Source organism: Anser anser (assembly GCF_964211835.1).
Source record: "Anser anser genome assembly, chromosome: 16".
Lineage (NCBI taxonomy): Eukaryota > Metazoa > Chordata > Aves > Anseriformes > Anatidae > Anser > Anser anser.
In genome coordinates this window covers 10,274,028-10,288,768 of record NC_139737.1, presented here as the reverse complement: position 1 = coordinate 10,288,768, position 14,741 = coordinate 10,274,028, and the positions used below count along the sequence as shown (strand labels likewise).

General features: G+C 59.9%; 1 protein-coding gene and 1 long non-coding RNA gene across 2 annotated transcripts in view; both read left to right on the top strand.

The window, feature by feature from the left end:
• The window catches only part of JPH2 (junctophilin 2), a 29,985-nt gene that overhangs the window by 5,840 nt on the left and 9,404 nt on the right, over nt 1-14,741 (top strand). Inside the window, exon 2 of the mRNA XM_083802231.1 lies at nt 1,972-2,755. Coding sequence (XP_083658357.1) covers nt 1,972-2,755 — 784 coding nt within the window. The remainder of the gene's footprint in view (nt 1-1,971; nt 2,756-14,741) is intronic.
• Nucleotides 2,770-14,655, top strand: LOC310882874. Its single transcript, XR_014573210.1, has 2 exons — nt 2,770-11,039; nt 11,339-14,655. It is a non-coding gene; the product is annotated as an uncharacterized lncRNA (long non-coding RNA).

Below are 14,741 nucleotides of genomic sequence, written 5' to 3'. Positions count from 1 at the left end.
CACCCAGATGCCTGCACTGGAGGGGTGAAGCAGAACTCGGGTGATGACCCCAGCTCTCAGCTCACGCCTCCCTTATTTTTCCTAACAGAGCTTAAACTACCCTAAGAAACCAAGCAAAAGCACCTTGCTTTGGACAGCAGCTCCCGTGGCTGGCTGGTGCAGATGCTCTGCACTCCCCGGACCCTCCCTTCTGTTTCCAGGGTAGCTGCGGTGCTGCAGGGAGCCGAAATCCCGTGTGCCCGGGGCAGGGAGCGCTGGCGGGGGGTGGCTGCTCGGGGGCAGCAGCTGCTGCCCGCCCGGGCACTTCTTGCCTTTCCTGGCCCCGGCGCTGTAAGTTAACACCCCGCAGGCGGGTCTGGAGAGGATTTCAACGAAACCTGAAGCTTGGGAGTAGAGATTATGCTGCAGAAGTGGCCTGGGAGAGTGTAAAATATGCACTCCCACCATCGCCAAAGAAGGAGCTGCGTTTGCTCTCCGGGGACTAGGGTCATCCCTGGTCTCAGTAACAGCATCTGAATGTGGAAATGAATGTCTGGAAGCCGGGTCCCCCCCTCCTTCCTGGGCTAGCCTAGCCTGGGTCCCCGCTCTAGGGTCACCCCCCCGGGGCAGCACGGGCTGGCTCCCCAAACCTCGGTGCCTTCTGTCGCTGCTTAACAAAACCCAGGTGTTTTCAGACTTATGTCCACAAAAATGCCCCCTGCACGGCTGGCTGCTCGCGTGGAGCCGTGCCCAGCAGCACAAAGAGCGGGGCGCCTTTCCAGGGAGCTTGGTGCCCCCCCCAGCACCGCTTTGGAGCGAGCCGGCCCCTTCCAGATGCCGCAGCACGGGCTGATAGATGGGAGCGGAGCTGAATGCTGCTTTTGTTTGGGGTGGTTTTGCCGGTTTCTGAGGCAACTGTAGCTCCGGAGCGAGGAGAGCGAGACGGGGAGGGCAGCGGGCCGGGAGGCGTCCCACGCTGTCCCGTCCCGTCCCCTGCCACCCCGTGGGGCTCGCTGGGGACACGCTGGCTCTCGCAGCCCGCCTGGCAGGGTGGCGGCGCTGGCATCTCAGTGCCGGAGGCGAGGACTGCCCCCGGCAGCCCTGCTCCTGCTGGGAGCCCTTCTTGGAGAGGGGGCTTTGATGCTGCTAATTTAAGTCTCTTGGCGTCCTGGTGGGAAAAATCAGAGCTGTTGTCTCCGAGTTGCTGTTCTAGCACCTGCGGAGGTGCAGACGTGGAAAGGGCCGGGCTGGCAGAGGAACAATGTGCTTTTCCCAGTCCTTCAAGGTCCTGCTGGCTCTCAGGGTCCCATACTGGGGTGTAGCCCTGGCCATGGTGAGCGCTGTTCTCCCCGCGTCCCCCCCGTTGTGTGGCACACCGTGTGCACGGTCCTGAGCTGGGTCTGGAGAAGGGGACAGAGCTGGAGGAGCCTCAGAGAGCTGCTCCTCTCCTCCCTGTTTTACCTGTTTCTTGCTTTGTGGCGTGAGCCTTGGTCCTGGGACCACGGGCAAGCTGCGTCAGGGCCAAGCAGATGCTGCTGCGGGTACCGGGCAGCCCGCGCTATGGGCACGTGCCCGTCTCGGGGGTCTGGAGCTGGTCCTGGCAGGCTGCGAGTGACAAACAGCAGAAGGGGCTGGAAGGGACTGTCCCCGAGCCAAGAGCCGTGCCACCACCTCTCACGTGTACACGTGGGGCTGCTGCCACCCCTCGGCACAGCCCAAACTCCAGCCCCGTGGGGCTGCCTCCTGCCCCCTGGTCCTGATGGCAGCCCAGGCCCCACATCCACCAGGCGGCTTTGGATTTGCACCAGCACCTTCCTGGCTTGTGCTCTCTGTCCTCGCTCCTTTGGGGCAGCGCCTTTCACAGTGGATTTCGGGTGGATTTTGGGGTCCTCTCTCCGAGGGAGGGTGCGCATGCCCAGCAGCCCTTCGCTGGCCCGCGCAGGCGGGACGGAGAGCGCCGCCGCTTCACCGCCTCCCTCTTCTCTCCTGCAGGAACCTACCAGGGCCAGTTCACCAACGGCATGCGGCACGGCTACGGCGTGCGGCAGAGCGTGCCCTACGGCATGGCGTCGGTGGTGCGCTCCCCGCTGCGCACCTCCCTGTCCTCCCTGCGCAGCGAGCACAGCAACGGCACCCTGCCGCAGCAGGACTCCCCCGCCGCCCACCCCGAGAGCCTGCCCGTCTCGCCCACCATCACCCGCGGGGGCTTCGCCCTCAGCCTCTACGCGGACGCCGAGGCCGGCAAGCCGAAGAAGGGGGGGCTCTTCCGCAGGGGCTCCCTGCTGGGGAAGCTGAAGAAGTCCGAGTCCAAGTCGTCGCTGGCCAGCCAGAAGAGCCGCGTCAGCTTCCTCAAGAGCGAGAGCGGGATCAGCTCGGCCGCCAGCGACGCCACCTCCACCGTCAGCCTGGGCGAGGGCGCCGAAGGCGAGGAGTACCCCCCCTTCGAGTCCGACATCGACGCCACCACCACGGAGACCTACATGGGCGAGTGGAAGAACGACAAGCGCTCGGGCTTCGGCGTCAGCGAGCGCTCCAGCGGGCTCAAGTACGAGGGCGAGTGGCTGGACAACCTGCGGCACGGCTACGGCTGCACCACGCTGCCCGACGGCAAGAAGGAGGAGGGCAAGTACCGCCACAACGTCCTCGTCAAGGGCATGAAGAAGCGCGTCATCCCCCTCAAGAGCGCCAAGATCCGGCAGAAGGTGGACAGGAGCGTGGAGGGGGCTCAGAGGGCGGCGGCCATCGCCCGGCAGAAGTCGGAGATCGCGGCGTCCAGGTGGGTGCGCGGGGCTCCGGCGCGGAGGTCCTCGGGGTGGTGGTGGTCCCCGTCCCACGGGTCCCTCTGGACCCGACTGGGTGCCCCCTGGCCGTGTCCCAGCAGCGGGGTTGAACGTGGCTCCCTGCAAATTCTGTTTCGTTCTTTTTGCTGATGGAGCAAGGCCAAGGGCCCTTGTGGCAGCCAGGGGACATTTGGGACCTGCCACGGAGTGGGGGAAAGCTTCCAGCTTTCTGCTGTCTCCATCTCCTTTTTTAGCCAGCCTCAGGCTTTCGGCCCCTGGAGAGTCCTTGTGGCGAGCGCACGCACGGTGTCACTGAGCTGCAGCCGCTCTCCTTGCCTCGCTCCCGCCCCATGGCCCTGCTGCAGCCCCCCGCCCCCCTCCCGCAGCCCCGTCCCGTCCCCCCACGTCCCTCGTGCAGGGCAGCTGCTGTGGAGCAGGAGCTGGTGAGCCGGGCAGCACCCGGTGCTTGCCAAGCTGCCGGAGCGGCTGTGGCAGCGTGAAGGGGGCAGGACGGAGAGCAGCGGGATGTTGGCGCTGGTAGCTCCAGCAGGCACACGAGCGGGATGCGTCCCAAACAAACACTGCCTGCAGCAGCGCGTGGCTCTGCCCCGGAGCCCCCGGTACGAAGGGGGGGAGTTCCCAGGCTGCCGCTGTGCTGTCGCTGCCTTTTATCGGGTCGGGCTCTGTGAAGGCAGCACTGTGCCGGGGCTCCGTGAACCGGGGGCAGATCCCATGGGCGGGAGGAGCGTGCACAGGGCGTGCGGCAGCACGTGGCCGCCTCGTGTTCCCCCTTAGCCCTCGCGTCGGTGGAGATGTGGGCACGGCCGGGCATCTCTGTGTCCCCAGCACCGCCTGGTGGGCTCTGCTCTGAACTAGTTGTGTTAGGAACTAGCTGGCGAGGAAAGCGCTGATGGCTCCAGCTTCCCTCCCGGGAGGAGATGAGAGGGCAGCTCTGGGGCTGGCAGGAGAAAATCCCCTCCTGCTTGCATCCCCCCCATCTCTGCGTGCATCCCTGGCACCGCGTCGCCCTGCGGCTGGGGCTGTCGCTGCCCGTGTGGTGGGGACCCCGTGGGGCTCGGCTGGTCGGGCTTAGCAGGACAAAGACGGTGCCCCCCTGCTGCCATGATTTTGGGGCCACATTGTGGCATCAGCGCTGTCCTCGCGCTGCTGGGAGGTGGCTGTGGCTCCGGAACTGTTTTTGTTCTTAGATTTCTTTATTCTTAAATGTTTCTTAAATTTTGTTCTTAAGACACAAACTGTCTTGTTTAGGGTTTAATCACCCAAGTTGCTTCATTATCGTGCAGACGTGGGGAACAGCTGCCCTGGGGAAGGCACTTCATTTCCAAACCTCTGCCCGCCTGCACAACCCAGACATGCCCAGCCTCTGCTTTCCTGCCTCCAAACTTTTGCAAGGAGCACAACTGGTTTTTAGCAAAGATCCGCTGCCTCAGCAACCAGCAGGGAGAAGGCAGCCCGATGTCAGGAGGAGTCACGCAGGGACAGCAGGGACGCAAACCCCAGCCCGGGCTGCTCCTGGCTGGGAGGCTCGGCTCAGCCGACGCCGGCCCTGCCGTGCCCCGGGGCAGCGCGCGGCCGCGGCGCTCGCACCCATAAATAAGGAGGCTGGAGCTGCAAAAGCCGCTCCCCGAGAAGTCGGTCAGTTTACGTAAGCCTCTTTTTATTATACACTATTTACACGTTGGATCAAAAGCGGCTCGGCCGTGTTTTCCATCAGGGGCTGGAACGCGCCGCTGCCCTTGCTGGGGACCGCATCCCTCCCGGCGCGGCTGGGAGATAATTTCCTATTAAGGGAACCTCGGAGCTGGAGGAAATCGGAGGTTGCAGCACGCTCTGGGACGCCCTCCCCTCACAGAGCTCGTGTCGGCACGGCTGCTGCGCGGGGCAGACGGTGCAGCGCTCCCCTGGCAGCCCCGGGGTCCCCATGGCACGTCCCACAAGGAGCACGTCCCCCGACCCGCTGCGGAGCAGGGACTTGTCTCCTCCCTGCTGTAAGCTGCACCTCACCCTTTCCATCTGCCTCGATGCCCGGGTTGTGCTGCTCTGTGCGGAGCTCCTCCTTCCTTCCCTGTTCAGCCCAGCTTTGGGATCAAGAGCAAACAGGCCTCATTTTGCCCAGAAGGGGTCCGGAGGTGAAATCCCAGCTCCAGCACCAGCTTCCTCTTTGGCCTTGAACCTTGCCTCAGTTTCTACACCCACAGCCGAGAAGAATTGCCTACAGATTGTGAAAATAAATGATTGCAGTTCATACAAGGGCGGTACTATCCCTAGCATCTCCCCAGCTCGCAGCTCCGAGGTGAAGTTTTCTGGACTTTGTATTGCTCCCTGCAGGGTGCTCTGTATCTTACACCTTTGAGACCGTACAAATCCCCTTCTGGGGAGGACATGACACGTGTCTGTGTGAGATGATCACTACGGAATAATTCCCAGGGCCAAGCAGCCGGGCTGTGCCGTGCCTGGCTGCCTCCGTGCGCCTCTGCTGTTGCGCACCGATGTTTGGTTTCTGTTTGCTGCTGGCACGTGGGGGGGCCCCTTGCAGGGCTCAGCTAAGGTGCTCTCCAGCCTTCCGCTGCTGGGGAGCGCAATGCCAGGAGAAGAGCAGAATTCCCTCTTTTGCGCCATAAAAGGCTCTTTAAGACAGAAATCTGGAGGAAAACAAGCCCGAGCTCTGGGGCTGCCTCCACCGGTGGCGCCGTAGGAATCTCAGGCACGCGGCCGCGCTGGGGATGTGCGGGCAGGATCCTGAGCGGAGCCGGGCACCGAGCTGTGCAGGGAACACCTGAGAGCAGCGGGAACGGGGCTGGGTGGCACCTGTGGCCCCGCTGCCTGCTCGGTTCGGGTTCTCTGCCTGGTTATCCCCAGCCTGCTGCTGTCCTGCCCTGTCCGGGTCCCTCCCGAGCCGCCCGCTTGGAAATCTTGCTTGTTCCGAAAAATAACGGAGCAGGTGGGGCAAAGCCTCCGAAAACAGGGAGTGGGAGAGTGGGAGTGGGGTAGGATAGCAGGGGCCGGGCTGGCTGTGCTTTGGAGTTTGATTTCTGAAGCTGTATGCCCAGGAGCTGCCCAGCTCACAGGAGCAGCTTTACTTCTTGCTGGGGCTTTTGGGGGACAAAATCAGTGTAAATCCCACTTCTGCCCCCGTGTAGCAGTGCCTGCCGAGATCCCCCTGTGCGTGGAGCTGTGCTTCCCACTGCCTTGGACCAAACCCAGTGCAGGCACTTGCTTTGCTTCCTGTAAGGCACGGATCTGGCCGGGCTCTAGCAAGTTTGACGGGCGTACGTCCTGCTAACAGCACCTAAAATATATCTGCTGCGTGTCATAGGACCAACGGGAAGGGAAGGTGTGAGGGACAAAGACTGCTGCTGTGCTTCGCCTGTTTATTTGCTGGCCCTAAAGCCGAATATGTTATGACTGGAGAATACAACTGGAAAGGAATACGTCGTGGGTATTTTTTTAAAAGCACAGAGGTCCTGCGACCCTGCCGCTTGGACGTGGAAGCCTCGACGGCCGGGTTTCAGGGCACGGCTCCCGAATCGCTCCCCGAGGCCGCCCTGTGCTCCCAGCACTTCCAGCCCGGCCGGGCGGCTCCCGGGGGGACGCGGCAGGAGGGTGCAAATGACGCGCGGGAATCGCTGCAGTCAGCGCAGCGCCCTGACTAAATAAGGGAACGCATAGCAGGGGCTTATCGGCGCTGCCCTGCGCGACAGCTGGGAGCCGCGGCCACCGGCAGGCCCTGCCGCCGCAGCTCGGCCGCACGCTCGCACCCATCAGGTGCTTTACCGGGCACGACGTCGCCCTGCGTCGCCCTGCCTCCTGTGCCGCCTCGAGGCCTGTGCCTCCAGGGAGGCCGCCAGCCTTCACGTCCTCTGTGCCGGTGGCGCGGCCCCGTGGGGTGCGCGGTGTGTGCCCGGGGCAGGGCTTTGGCCGTGCCACCGCGGCTGCCTAGCTCGGCACCCCCGAGGCCGGCGGGCTCGGACCCGGGTGTTGGGCACCCCAGGAGTCCGGGGCCTTCCCGGGCCTCTAGGGTTGAGGCCGGCGAGCAGGAGAGCAGCTGAGCCTTCCCTGCTGAGTGCTGGTGCTCAGCCTGGCATCCCGGCAGGCGTTAAAGGAAAGGTGCTGGGAGCCGGGGCGGCAGCGAGGGGACGCTGCTGGCGCTCCTCCTCGCGCTCGCTGTGTTTGTGTAGAGGGCGGCTTGTTTAGTTCATTTTCAGTTAGCACAAACAGTTGTATTAATTAACTCCTCTGTCCTCTGTGCCCACTGGAGGTGATGCTGTCGGACATGCTCCCGGTTCCCAAGCAAGTGGTTTGACCGTGCCGAGCACTGCCCTGGGCTGTCCCCACACCCCAAACCGGGACTTTGGGGACTCTCTGTCCTTTCCATGGTGGAGCTGGGGGTCCCCCAGCTCCTGTGATGGGGAGGCAGCAGGGTATCTGGGGCTCGCTTTTGCTGCTTTTCATTTTTGCTGCCGCGAGCGGTGGCACCAACGCACCGTCCCCAGGGCAGAAGAAGAGCTGTGTGCGGGGCGTCGGGTGCCGGAGAGCGAGCAGCCGTGTGATGCCTTCACCTTCGCTTCATCCCTTCCCCACAGAGGCCTCCTCTCCAGCCCCAGCTGGCTGCAGCTGGAGCACTGACACATTTTTGGCCAGGCCTTCTTATTGTGCTGAGATGCATCGGCTTCAGAGCGGGGTGCGCACGGCTTTATCTGCTTTCCACTCGCCTCGCATGAATTTCCCGAGGCTCGGTCATGCCCTAGTAGGGTAAGAGGGAGCGCGCGCTTCCAGTAGGTCCGAGGAGAAAGCATCTGCTGGTGGCAGAGTGCTGTCTGGTGGCAGAGTGCTTTCTGCAGGGTTTCCAGGGGGATTTGGGGTGGGGGCCAGCACCGCCGGGGCTTGCTGGGACCCCAAGCGAGAGCAGAGCTGGGGATGGGTACGGACCAGGGAGCCGGCCAGGCAGGGAAATGGGCTTAATTGGGATTAATGGGCTGCTCGGCCTGCCCTTGTGGGAAATCCTTATCTCAGCGGCTTACAAACACAGAAAGGGAGAAATGAAGTGAGGCTTTAATCTGCAAAATGACTGGAAAACGGCAGCTTCATGCCCACTTGATGCGCTGCTGCGCGGAGCGGGAAGGACTCGAGTCCCCTCCAAATGCTTGAAATCAGCCGGCAGGGTGCCGGGCTTCAAATCATCGCTTTCAATCAGGCTTTGCTCAAGGGTTATCGTCATTTCTGTGGAATGTGAAACAGGCTTATCTCAAAAAATAAAAAATATTGAAGTAAACTGTCCAATTTAAATATAAATCCAGAGATACAGAAACCCCCCCTCCTCCTGGTGCGTTTTTTCAGCTTATGCTGGTGCTGAGCCAGAGCCCTTTGGTCTTCTGAGTACAAGTTTTTGTAGTTTTGCTCGTGCAGAACCTGGTGCCACCCGGCGTCCCGTCCCCTCGTGGCCTCAGCAGACGTGCAGGATCCATCCCAGCTCGCGGCTTGGTCCCGTGTTTCTTCTGGGCCCCAACCTGCGGACATCAGCTTGAGAGACCCATGTGGTCATAGAAAAATGCTTCTGCCCTAGATTAGATTTGACAAATAATTGGGCTTCTAACCAAAGACAATATTTTAAGAAATTTGCCTGCTTTTGTTTCCTTACAAAAAAAAAATAATCCTGCTTTTCTTTTTTTGACCGGGGAAAAAGAATGCCAGAACACAGCCTGTATTTCCTCGCTTTCTTGGTTTGGGTTGCTGAAATGTGGAAAAACATTCAAATTACAAGTTGTTAAAACTTCTCACTGAAAAAAACAACAGCCTTGTAGAGAGAATACCCACTTTCTGACCCGATCCAGGGCTGGCAGCCAGGTAAAACCCGCTCAGACTGCGAATGCCACCTGTTTGGCAGAGCTCCGGGCTCCCTCGAAGCAAGTGAGCCCTGCTGTTCCCTTGGGTCAGCCCACTCCTCTGGCTTGGCCGGATCCACACCCGGCTCTGCCTGGGCAGGATGGAGAAGGACAGACCTAAAAACACCCCAGGTGTCCAGCCGGCAGCTGCAAATCTCCCGTTTTTCCCCAGAAGTGCCCGTGCGGATGCTCTCGCCGCAGGGCCGGGCTCTGTAGGCTGTCGTTGTCTTGCAGACAGCTGCAGGTCTGTCTGCTGTGAGATTAATGTCACTTTAGCTGTTCTGAGGGGAAGTATCCCTTGGTGAAAGATGCAAGTGGCTTTGAGCTATTTAGGGCCGAGGATAACATTTCGGTATTTTAAAAATCCACCAAGTAATCAGAAAGGCTCACGCTCGCTGAGCTCGTTGGGTTGCAGCGAGCTCTGCCAGGCACCCCTGAAGCATAGAGCAGAAAAGGATGCTCTTCTGCCCCAGGGGGCTGTCGGTGCTCTTCGTGCCCTAAGGAAGGAGGAGAGGTGCCGTTTATCCACCTAGGTACCCGGTGCCACCACTGCTGTACGGCGAGTGACAGTCGCGGGGCATCTCAGGAGCTGGCTGCCATGAAGGAGAAGGGCGGCAGGGTTGTTCTGCGAGGCCAGGATGCTTTCTCCTCTGGGATTTCCTTGAAAGTGGTGGGGGGGTATTTCTTGTAGGAGGCAGCTTGTGTTGCTTTATACACAAAGTAGATTGCACCCCGCAGGCGTAGAGTCCATAAAATAAACCGGCACAGATTCAGCCCTGGGGATGTCGGAGTCTAAACCGAGTGGGTTTGTGCGCACGAGTGATGGAGCCAGAAGAGCAATAGTGCAGGGGAATATACACCTGGCTCTCGGGGCAGGACATGCAATCAGGTAACTGCCAGCAGGGAAGGGGGCACAAGAGATGAACCAAAAAGGGGTTTTCAGTCCCGTGGGGTGGTTACAGGCAGATGAGGGTAGCAGAGGTTTGCTGGTGTCTGCATGTGCGTGGAGGTGGAGGGGCACAAAGGGGACAGGCTGGGGCTACGCGTGAAGAAAAGAATGATGCAAATATAGAGGTGGCACACGTGCAAAGGTGGTGTGGAAAACAGAGAAAGCATCTATCCTGCTTGGGTCCGTGTGTCCTGCCCCCTCATCTCGTGAGCACAGAAGGGACGACGTTGCCATCAGCAAAAGCACTTCTGCGGCTTTCCCCGTATCCCTCCAGAGTGCTGCGAGCATCCCTGCCAAGACAAAGCCGTATCTGAAGTTCCTCCAGAAGGACAAAATGCCACCAGCGTGACTGTGGAAGCGTGCTGAATTTGCCCGTGTTCCCTGTGCTCCCCACAGCAGCGCCGAGAGCCTGGCATTTACCATCACAAATGGGACCCAGGCTGAGCACCCCGACCCGCTGCCCACCCCTCGCATGCCCCCGCAGTGCTGCCTGCCCCCCCTGGCTGGGCAGCGGTGCTCAGGGATTTCTCTGAGTGATCCCCTCTGGATGCCGAAGCAGGGTTTGGCTGAGGAGGGAAACGCCAGCGTCCAGGAGAGTGGGCTTTAGCAAAAGCCTCCCTTCCTAAAACTGGCAAATTATGTTTGGTCATGTTTTTGGGTTGGGTTTGTTTGTTGTTTTGGCAGCTTATGATGTTGAGAATGACAAGTAGAAGGTGTTCGGTTGGTCCTTCCTCTAAGGGTTTGCTGGATCAATGGGAAGAGGGAGGGAGACCCCAGATAGGGAGGGATGGTGCCGGATGGGTTTGTCTCTCTGTCGATACACGGATGTGTTGGGGCAGAGGGCTCAGCTCTTCCCCTGTTGCTAGCCGCAAGGTCACCGCCGCACCTGTAGGTGCCCCAGCCCCATCTGGTATTTGCAGCATTCTCCGCTAATTCCAATCTCGTTTGCAGGCTAATCCGTTGTGGATGTGCAAAACCCTATAAACTACCCGAAGAGACGGGCTTGCTGCCTGGGCTTCGGCTCTCACCTGTTAGCGCTGCGCCCAGCTGCGGCTCGTGTAGCCGCGGGGGATTTCGGTAGCAGGCAGAGGAATGAGTTGGGCAGTGCGCCTGGGACGCGGCCAGGAAAGACGGCAGCGGTGCTCTGTCCACACGCTAACAAAAAAACGATTAGAGCATTAGAGCCGTGCCAGGGGAGCCAGCGAAGCAGCCGCCACGTTTAACCCTCCTGCTCCCAGCCGCTCGGCCGCGGCGTGCAGCAGCCTCGTGCAGGCAGGCAGAGACCCCGCAGCAGTCGCAGCGAGCCCTGGGATGGCTCCGGGTGGCACCGGGGAGCGCTCGTCCCCGCTCCGTGCTGCCTCGCCTCGGATGGGGAGCACCGGCTTTGGTTTCTGAAGGTCTCTCCTTGTGGTCCTTGCCCCCAGTTGGGTACGTTTAGTGTTCACGGTTCATTTTCCAGCATTGCTTTGGGAAGGGGCCTCTGAATCCTGCTGCTGGAGGCTATAAAATTCTCTGGTGCAGTTTCACACCGATGCCCTCCATCACCAGGCTTTCTCCTCTGCTGGTGGTTGCATGGGCTGTTTTCTGCAGAAGGGCTTTAGGGCTACGAGCTGGCAGCACAGCAGGGCAGTAAAAAAGTGCTCCCTGGAAAGTGTCAGCTTCATATGCATATAATAAAAATCCAGCGATTTGCTTTTTGCAGAAGCTCTTTTTTTTTCTTTGAGCAGATCTTAACCTTGGAAGAAATTTTTCCTTGTATTTGTATCATGTGTAATGATCAAAGATCGCCCTTAGACCTGTCTCAGCTTTCTTTTACTGCTGCAGACCCCGGGCCGTGGGCTGGGAGAGGTTTTTGTGCTGCTGGTTGTGTGCCCTGGGCTCTTCCTGGGCGCCTGTTGTTTGTCTGCTGCTTTGCCGCTGGGACCAAGCTTTGCTCTGTGTCGAGCTCCCCCGCACTGCCAGCCACGTGGATGAATAATAAATTCAGAAGTACTCTGTGAGAGCTAGATGTTATTGTTATGGCTGGGCCCTTTCCTTCAGGCTGTGCTTTGTCACGACATTGCTAAACCCTCAGCAGGGTTTTTTGGATGGCTCTGAGTGCTCTGCCTTCGTGCCCCGGGGATGTGTGCCTGGGTAGACAAACTCAAATCTCTGAGCGATGTCTCCGTGTCCCAGGCGTTCACCAGCCGGCTGCTGCTGTACTAAATGATCTCGGTGGCAGCAGGACTGAGCACAGGGTGTCAGCATCCCTGTCGGGGCAGGCTCTGGGCCCCGTGGCAGCAGCCCTCTTGCACCACTGCCTCTCCTGGGACGCCGATGTGCGGTGTGCTGGAGGTGCCAGACCCGAAGCTGCAGCTGTGTTGACCTCAGTCTCCCAAATCAAGCGCTCCTGGCCGACATTGCAAGCAGGGGATGAGAGCAGAGGTCAGGTATGTCTCGGAGAGCGCAGCACCAGACGAAGCCGCTGTGAAGCTTGCGTCCCCAGGGATGCCAAAGTCGGGTACCTGTCCTCGCACCCCAGGGCTGGCAGCGGCTCCTGGCTCTGCTGCAGGGTGTGCAGGAGGGCTCGTTGCAGAGCCTGCCAGGCTTGGCACCATGCTGACTCGCAGCGTGGCTCAGCCCCCGAGCACCCGCAGCATCATCACAGCAGCTCCTGCAACCCAGGGTCTTCCCTGGCCTCGCCGCCCCTTTGCCTGCGGGAGCTGCAGTGCTCAAGCCCCGGGCAGCAGCCCGACGGCATCCCGCAGCTTCTCTGACGGAACGGAAAAAGCTCCAGCAGGAGGTGAGCACAGTCAGGAGCTGCACTGTCACCTCCAGCACCCGCAGGCTGGTCCTGTGCATCGCCCCAAGTCTCTGGGCATGCCAGGAGCCGTCTGCAGCCCTCTGGTACCACATCGGCACGGGTCCAGCTCCGTCCCTACTAGCGGAAGGAGCAGACCTCACATCCAGCCTGCTTCCAGCCTACTTCTGGAGAAGCCACCTCTAGGGAGGATTCCTTCTGCTTGCCAGGCACTGCTCCATTCCCTGCGGGGGCTGACAAGTGGCCAGGAAAGCCTCTGCCCGCTCAGCGGGCGGCTGAAAAGGAGGATTTTATCCCTGTATGGTGAATCCCGTCCTCCCAGAGCAGCAGGACAAAGGCAAGGGCCAGGGCAGGTCCTGCCGGGGTGACGAGCTGGGCTCCCTACTTGGCGAGCCTGTTCCCGGGGCTGGTGTCGTGCAGGCTTGTGCTCGGCGTGGGGCGTGCCGAGCCCCCTCTGATCCCCGGGCACGGAAAGCACAGAACCATCCCCACAGCCCCTGCCAGACCACGGTGGAATTAATCATGCTGATTATATGCTACCAAAAAAGGAGGTGCTGTCTCTGTTCAGAGCTGCTTCAGACCTCCTGCTTGCGAGCCGCGGCTTAAAATTGCTGTTTTCTGCCTCATCACGTAGCCTCTGGATGTTTCAGGAGCTGTAATAATTCTGGATTAAAAGACCAAGAATGACAGCAATCCCAGGCAGCTCAGCCCGCGGAGAAAGCGGGAGATAACGCCTGAGTGCAGCCTGGGGGTGAGCCATGTCTGTGGCACGGGGATGGCATCCCGGAGAGACGCGGTCCCAGGCACAGCAGCCCTGTGCCCTCTGCTCTATCTCAGGCCCCTGAGCGGTGTTTTCAGCTCCCCGTCAAGTCACACTGGCGCCTCTATCAGTTGGGATTCATGCCCTGTGTTTAATTCTTTGCCCACAGCCACCCGAAATGGCGTGTGCCTGTATGCACGTATGTGAGTGTGTACCTTGTGCCTTTCTGAGCTTCTCAGAACGGCATTTCCAGCACCTTTTCGTTGCACCTGTCGAGTGTTCAGAGTAACGCTAGTCTCGTCTGCGTGCTGCATCTCCGTTAGTGGGAAAGGACTAATCCGGGCACCGTGACTCATCCCAGCGGTCCAAAAATCCCTCTCCAGCGTTTTCACTGCAGGGGTGAGAACTGAAAATGGTCACTGGGTGTCATTAAATAGCTCGACAGACGTCCTATTGACCTTATTAAATTCAGAGCGAGTTGGTGAGTTGGTGTTTGAGGGCTGCTAACTGTGTGTCTACACCAAAGTACACAGGTTTGCACTGATGCAGCCGGCGTGTGCTCTGTTACGTGCAGCAAGGGAGACCCAGGGAGCCTTGGGAAGCGTTACTGAGAGCACGGGGAAAGCAAAGTCTCCTTCAGCCACGGGTGGAGCAGAGCAGCTGAGCACACGGTGCTTTGCCCTCCCTTATTTTTAAGGTGCTGTCTTGCTGTTTGAAGTCAGCTCCCTCCCAGACTGCGAGCAGCTGGGCTGCAAAGCTAGCCCTGCTTTTAGCGTGAAGATCACAGGGCCCTGAGTACGAGGCATGTGAGGAATACGACAGCCGGCCAGCGAAATAGCTCGGGTAGCTTTAGGGAGCAAGGAGGAGACGTGCCGGGAAGGAGCAGAGAGGACTCGGGGAGCCAGGCTGCAAGGAACGCAATGGCTCTGCCTTTCCTGGCCCTTGTGCCCCAGTGAGAGCAGCTCCTGGGCTGCTGCGAGCAAAGGAACCCCTTGGACAAGCTCGATTTGGTTGCTGGAGAGCTAAGAAAGAGAGATTTGGTGTAAAACATGTCCAGCATGCTGGCATGCTGCTGCTGGTGAGGTGCAGTAGCTCGCTCAGGGCTGGTGGCAGTGCAGCGGTGCTCAGCCATTGCTTTGTTGCTCCTGCGCGCCCCAAAGACCCCTGCGAAGGTGCTTTAGGCATTCCTCTGAGCCGGGATTTCTGTGCAGTGCGGCACGGTGGCAGCCCTGTTGGCACTACCTGCTGCCTCACTGCAACACATAAACATGCTCCCGTTTACAAATATACCTGCCCCGTTTGCTTGCACGGCTAAGTGCAACTGTCACACCTTAGCCTTAAACATTTGTGCCCCTTTGTGGTTGAAAGTCATAGAATCATAGAACGGTTTGGGTTGGAAGGGACCTTGAAGATCCCCTAATTCCAGCCCAGACACCTCTAGACCAGGTTGCCCAAAGCCCCATCCAGCCTGGCCTTCTCTGGTCTTTTCTCCTTGAGTGCAGGGGCAGATTTGATTCTGCTGCCGGTCAGAGTCTGCTGCTCGAGGCAGGCCGACGTGGGCTCAGACAAT